The sequence below is a fragment of the Octopus bimaculoides genome, chromosome 6, assembly GCF_046866305.1.
Source record: "Octopus bimaculoides isolate indiv1 chromosome 6, ASM4686630v1, whole genome shotgun sequence".
Classification (NCBI taxonomy): Eukaryota; Metazoa; Mollusca; class Cephalopoda; order Octopoda; family Octopodidae; genus Octopus; species Octopus bimaculoides.
The window spans coordinates 10,145,014-10,152,513 of record NC_142933.1 but is presented as its reverse complement, the minus strand read 5'-3'; the positions used below and the strand labels follow the sequence as shown (position 1 = coordinate 10,152,513).

General features: G+C 37.0%; 1 protein-coding gene across 2 annotated transcripts in view; it reads left to right on the top strand.

Annotated features, from left to right (window-relative positions):
• The window catches only part of LOC128248057 (uncharacterized), a 35,993-nt gene that overhangs the window by 13,942 nt on the left and 14,551 nt on the right, over positions 1-7,500 (top strand). For both annotated transcript variants that reach the window (XM_052968448.2, XM_052968447.2), the window contains exon 4: positions 763-913. In XM_052968448.2, coding sequence (XP_052824408.1) covers positions 763-913 — 151 coding nt within the window. The remainder of the gene's footprint in view (positions 1-762; positions 914-7,500) is intronic.

The window sequence follows — 7,500 nt, the reverse complement described above, 5'->3', positions numbered from 1 at the left end:
TATATATATATATATAAATAGATACAAAGATTCATATCTGACACACATGCGCAACACAGACATACATATAATTAAATATATATATATATATATATATATATATATATATATATATACAATAATGCTTATAGCATACACACCAGTGCAGACATGGAAAATAAATTATCATACACTAAAATAAAATAGTTTTGCATGATGTCGGCTGCGAATCAGCCGTCCTTCAATGGATATGAACTGATGAAATAAATATATTCATCTCATACCTCCTGAATTTCTTTGCACACACACGCACGCACTCGCGCGCATGTGCATATATACATACATACATACATACATACACACACACACACACATACATACATACATACATACATACACACATACATCTGTTGATCAGATCAAGTGGGACGCTTGACGTCGTAAACGACATAGTGCCAGTTTTACACTTATAACCTTAAAGAAACGATAAAGGTCCTAAAGAAACGGTGAGCTAGTAAAATAGTTAGTCCGCCAGGCATATTCGCTCATCGGAATTTCTTCCGGCTTTCAGATTTGATTTCAGAATCTTCGGACTTAACATTTGATCCCATCGACGTCTATAAAATAAGTAACTGTCAAGCATTAGGGTCGATGTAATCAACTTAACCGATGCACTGAAATTGCTGGCCTTTTACCAAAGTTTTCAGCCGTTATAGGCATAATTAATTCAAAGATAATTACTTAATAGACTAATCGATTTTTTTTTCTTATTATTAACAACAGTTTGTCGAAATGATAATGGCAAATGTGTTAGGAGAGGTAAAGCTTGGATAAGCCACGATGAGTTTGGAGAATGCTGGTCTCACACGTGCTTGGTTACCGGAAGTAATAGCGTTCGAATCGAATCAAGTTTAAGAGGAGACTGTTCAGTAAAGTAAGTATATATTTTAAGCTATTTAATTTGGTTCATATAATACATTTCCTCCATATCACTGTTGAGTTGCCCTTGTAACACATGTCCTTTTCTGCTCTACCGCTAATTCCAGTTAGCTTTCATTCGGATATAAAAATGCGGTTCTAGGTAAATTCCACCACGGTAATTTCCACCAGGTAAATGTCTCCATACGTAAATTCCACCACGGTATATTCCACCTTGGTAAAATGGTAAATTCTGCCCATGGACAGACTTCCAATACAAGCAGCTCAAGCTAATAATCACCATGGTCAGTTTCTCAAGACCGTGGGTCAATACCTATGTTATTTAATCTGTCTGTCTCTCAAGCCTTAAGAAAAGAGAGAAAGAGTCTGAAGGTGAGACAGAAAATAATCTTCGTAATCTACTTGAACTGAGGTGGGATCCCTTTAATGTACTCCCGTCGGGTAAGAATCTATGAAAAAGACTCATTACAAAATCTCAAAAGTAATATAATTTGAGATGAAGAAAGAAAAGATTAAATTCTAGCACACATTTTGTTATAACAGTAGGATAAAAATAAAATAACAGCGAATACATTGTGAAGCAGAGTTAGGATAAGAAAGCTTAATTTATTTTTAAAAATTCAGTTAAAAATTTCGTGCTATAATTCTTAAAAATTGCAGAGGGTTTTCATTTTGTTATGCCTGAACTAGTTTCTTCAGCCATGCATCAATAATTTGATTGGTCTTTTTATTTTGTTATTGTTAAGTCTCCTCGTCAAATGTGTGCAATTTTTGTCTAGCTTAATCCTTACTCAGTGCATTTGAGGGCAGTGCATAGTTTCTATAAATTTGGATGTGTGGATGTTAGTGATGAGCGCAAAGCATTGTGAAACCCTTCTAAAGAATTATTTGATTTTGGCAAGTCCTTTAAGACGCGATCACGTACATTCCAGAGTTGTATAGGAAAAGATGGGGGGTCTCTTCGACGACGAGGACCGAGCTCCATTACAATCCCAATGTATGTAATCTCAAAATAGGTCATACTCTCAGAAGGGATGTCTTCATGGTCAGGAACAAACCTTGAAATTCATTGACAACGTCTTCCGCGTATATTTTGTATTCATTGACATTATTGATATTATTTTTTATGCAATCTTTTTTTTATTTCCATAATATCGCAACCCGTATAATAATAATAATAATAATAATAATAATAATAATAATAATAATAATAATAATAATAATAATAATAATAATAATGCCTGGATGCAGTACCAGGCAGTGGCTCTCATGGCTTCTGATCTTAATTGATTGGAAGTGTTATCATGTACATTGTTTTGTCTTGGTATAAAAGATGGGCTACAGCAAATATTCTGCTTAATACCACAAATTTTCTTGTCAGTTGTTTGACCTTAACCAGTTGAGCATGTCCCTTGGTGGCTGACGATATGTGCATCTCTGATCATGAGCAGAAGTATTGGGGGAGCATCATAGCCATGTGTTGAGAGGAATTCTTTGGGGTTTGAATAATTCACCTTTGGAAACATGGATGTTTTGCTCAACATCCTTAAACAAACCTTATTCAGGGACCTTTGAGCGAAATGGGCTACTCGACCTGAAGAAAATTCTAACTGGGCCCCACCTGCGAGGTCATGCGCTGTTTATCTTGATATGAGATCACCATGTCACGCACATATGGTTATGATGCATGTGCCTGGTGTACCCTTATCAGACGGGTAGTCATGATGGGTGTACTGGGCTTCGTATATTTTACCCCAGTGTCACTTTGATGGCATGCACTGCTCTCTCACTCAATAATAATAATAATAATAATAATAGCAACAACAACAACAACAACAACAAAAACAACAACAACAACAGCAACAACAATAATAATAATAATAATAATGATAATAATAATAATAATAATAATAATAATAATAGCACCGGGCTGAATAACAGAGGAATAGCACCGGGCTGAATAACAACATGGATGTGCTACACCGGGCTCCCTATACAAAAACATATCTAATCCAATAACATCGATGGAATTAGCCAAAAGAACCGGTGGAAGATTTGAAGGAAGCGGTCTTTTAACGAAGATAATTTTTTTTAAGAATATTTTTATTCTTAAAAAATGAAATTTCACTGCAATACAAAGCACAGGACCTCCTATGCACGATGTCTCAATGAAACACGTGCGATCACACACGCAAAACCAACACCGGAAAGTTTACAAACTATATAAAAAAAAAGAAATGGAACAAAATAGTAAGTACATATATTGAATAATTACGCATACACTTGAACGTGTACACAATGATATATACGTTTTGATACCCATAGAACTACACATGCATCTTAATGTTTACAGAACTACGTAAAAATCACAGGACACACTTACGGATACGAAAACACATATCACAAACGAAGCAAAACCAAAACTTTTTTTCTTTCTTCTTTGTTTATTTTCATTTTGTGAACAAATACAGACAGTGAACCATTCATAAGTTTAAAACGCCACACACACACAAAAATACACTATGCCTGGAGATAAATCTATCAACAAAAAAAATACAGATGAATACCGATCTGCTAGCCTTAAAAAACTACGCTACGAGCAATGTTTACATGCTGAGAACTCGGTGACGGTGTTGTCTCAAAAAACTGACCCTAAACAGACAAATCCGTCCCCGAATGTCAACGCCAAAGCTCGTCATGCCTCAATGATAACAAGGCAGATCACAAACCAGAGTGGTTATCGACCGAATCACAAAGGGCCACTCACTCGAAATAGATCTGCTAGCCTTAAGAAGCTACGTCACGAAAGCTCGGAGACGGTGTTGTCTCAAAAAACTTACCCTAAACAGACAGATCCGTCCCCTAGCGTCAACGTCGAAGCTTGTTATGCCTCACTGTTAATAAAACAAAATATAAACCGCAATGGTCATAGACCGGATTATAAAGGACCACTTACTCGGATAATGAACCAGATCCGAGACGAGAAATCTGCTACTGGTTCAAATCTTCCCGACACACAGGAGCTGGAAGTACCCCACAACCGGAATATTCCAACAGATGGCCATCCATGCTCGTCATCAAATAACCAAAAGATAAAGAATGAAAAATGGTCTAGGGAAGATAATAAAGAAGTTCTTAGAGCCTTCTACCGTGCCATATATTTCCCTACAGATAAATCTAATACTGTACAAACCTACTTAAACTGGAGACAGAAACACCTTGCAGTAAGACCCTACATAGACAGTAATAAACTTGCCAACGTCAGAAGAAACATTATAAAAAAAAAATTACTAACTGAAATAGAGATTGACCAAATTAAGCAAGCAGTAAAGGATAAAAAGAATGAAACTGCAGCTAAAGAAGATACTACAGAGGAAATAATTATAAACCAGCCCAAGGCTGATGAAAATACAGTAATAATTGAAAGAGTTAAGGTAACTGATAGGCAAAATAAAATACTCTCTGAACCAACCATAAACACTAAGGCAGGGGAAAATCAAATAGATGAAGGAAGTCATACAGAAATCGACGCAACAGAACTACATGATCTAAAAAATCAAATCATGATTGAATGGCTGAAAATTAAAGAAACTAGTATGAATGAACGCGACACTCTCCCCAAAATTCGCAATTCTAACCAAAACCTGAAAATAATTGGTAAAATCCGCCTTGCACTTAAGGATATAATTTCAGCTAATGATGTTGATATTACAGATCTCAACCACCTGTACTATGCATCCGCAAGAATCTCAACGATTCTATGTGGTGAAAAGATTAGAAAAAGACAACACTCCCACAAAAAGCCTTCTTGGCAAGAACGCATTCAACACCAAATTAAGCTGCTTAGATCTGACATAGAATGTTTGAAAAACCTTAAATTTGACAAGAGTATCAAACCTACAAAGACCCAAAAACTAAAGAAAAAATATAACATGAAAACCATAGTTGACATTGATGCCACCATAGAAACCATCAAGCAAAAGGTATGTGCTAAAGCTGCCCGCATAGCAAGGTATGAAAAGCGTGTTAAATTCTTCCGAGATAATAACATGTTCAAAAATAACCCCAAAAATTTCTACAGGAAGATAGGGAAAACACCAGTAACAATAAAGTCTGTCCCATCAAAAGAAGAAGTGCAAGAATTTTGGAATAAAATCTGGGCAGAAGATAAAACACACAATGAAAAGGCCCCTTGGATTGATAGAATAGCTACAGACCTAGACTCCTTAGAGGAGCAAAAGTGGGAGGGGGTCAGGGTAGAAGATATAAGATCTGCTCTCAGGAGGTCAAGCAAATGGAAGTCTCCAGGAAAGGATAAAATTCCTAACTTCTGGTTGAATGCCTTCCCAGAAAGCCATGAACTGCTAACAAAACTTTACAACGATGTTTTGCAAAATCCTAGTTTGATGCCCTCTTGGCTAGTTAATGGTTTAACATTCCTGCTTCCAAAAAATGAGGAAACAAACGAACCAAAAAATTATCGCCCCATAACCTGCTTAACAACAATGTATAAGACGCTAACATCTGTCCTAACCGAGTACACCTATAGTTTTTTAATAGAAAGTAGCATATTCCCTAATGAGCAAAAGGGATGTAAACGTGGATCTTATGGTTGTAAAGATCAGCTACTCATCAATAAGATGATCTTAGAAGATTGTCACAAGCGACACAAAAACTTGTCAATAGCCTGGATAGACTATAAAAAGGCCTTTGATAGCCTACCACATAGCTGGATTAGGAAATGTCTGGAAATGTATAAAATAGCTCCTACTCTGCGAAACTTTTTATCTGTAAGTATGAGATCATGGAGAACCACACTGATGTTGAACAATGACAATGAATCTCTAAATGCTGGAGATGTAAGAATTTCATGTGGCATTTTCCAGGGTGACTCACTATCACCACTCCTCTTCTGTCTAGCCCTAATACCGCTCTCAAAATTGCTCAATGATGCACAGTATGGTTATAAAATATTTGATAAAAATATAAATCATCTCATTTACATGGATGATTTAAAGCTCTTTGCAAAAAATGACCAACAACTCAAAGGCCTACTAGCGATTGTTAAACAATTCAGTGATGACATCAGGATGCAATTTGGCCTTGATAAATGTGCAAAAGCTATCTTTATCAAAGGAAAAATGACAAATACATCTAATGTGAACCTTGACCAGCAAAATGTCATAAAAGAGTTAGAACCAGCGGAGAGCTACAAATACCTAGGGGTAATTGAAGGGGACAATATCAAGCACTCAGTGATGAGGGAAAGGATCAGAAGAGAATGTTATCGCAGGGTGAGAGCAATACTGAAGACAGAGCTGAACGCGAGAAACAGGATCGAAGCGATCAATGCTCTAGCCATACCAGTCGTGACTTACAGTTTCAACATCGTTAACTGGTCAATTACTGAAATATGTAATGTTGACAGAAAAATACGAAAACTGTTGACAATGCATAGAATGCACCACCCTAAGGCAGATATAGAACGTCTTTATCTGCCAAGAAATGAGGGAGGTCGAGGACTACTACAGCTGGCATTATCAATGAAGGTAGCCACAATTGGCCTAGACACCTATATGAAAAACTCTGAGGACTGGATGCTAAAACTTGTCTTAAAATATGAAAGCAAGAAAGCATCTTACTCAGTAACAAAACAGGCAAAGGAATATCTAAGTGAATTCCAATTGCAACAAATTCAAGAATTAGACGAACTAGAAACACCTACAGAAAAAGCTAAGCGCTTGAAAACCCGTGCTAAAATTGCTGCCTTAGCTATTATGACTGAAAAATGGCATGGAAAACCTCTCAATGGCAAATACCCAAAGAGAGCGAATAATGCAGATATTGACAAAGCCCTTACCCACCAATGGTTAATGGCCTCTGGATTGAAATCAGAAACAGAGGGGTTTATCATAGCAGCCCAAGATCAATGCCTACCTACAAAGAACTACCAGGCCAACATATTAAAGAACGGCAGCTCCCCATTATGTCGTATATGCCAACAACAAAATGAGACCATCGATCATGTTGTCTCCATGTGCAGTCTGCTTGCGCCTACAGAGTATCTCAACAGGCATGATAGAGCTGCACAATATATTCACTGGGTAATATGCAAAAACCTGGACTTGCCCCATGATAAAAACTGGTGGGAACACAAACCACCCCCAGTACTTGAAAATGATCACATTGCACTCCTCTGGAACTTCACCATTCAAACTGACAGAAAGATAGACGCAAATAGGCCAGACATCATACTGAAAGACTTCAGACAAAAATCATGCCTCCTCATTGATATGACTGTCCCAATTGATATAAACGTATCTGTCAAGACCTACCAAAAACTGAGCAAATATAAAGATCTTGAAATAGAAATTAGCAAAATGTGGAATCTGAAGACGAAAACAATACCTATTGTCATAGGTGCCCTGGGAATGACAGCGAAACGGGCTGATTACTACCTAGCTCAGATACCAGGAAACCCCAAAATGGCTGAAGTCCAAAAGATAGTGCTCATGGGAACTGCCCATATCCTACGTAAAATACTGTCTATGTGATCTCAAATTTTAAAGCAAACATAATTTT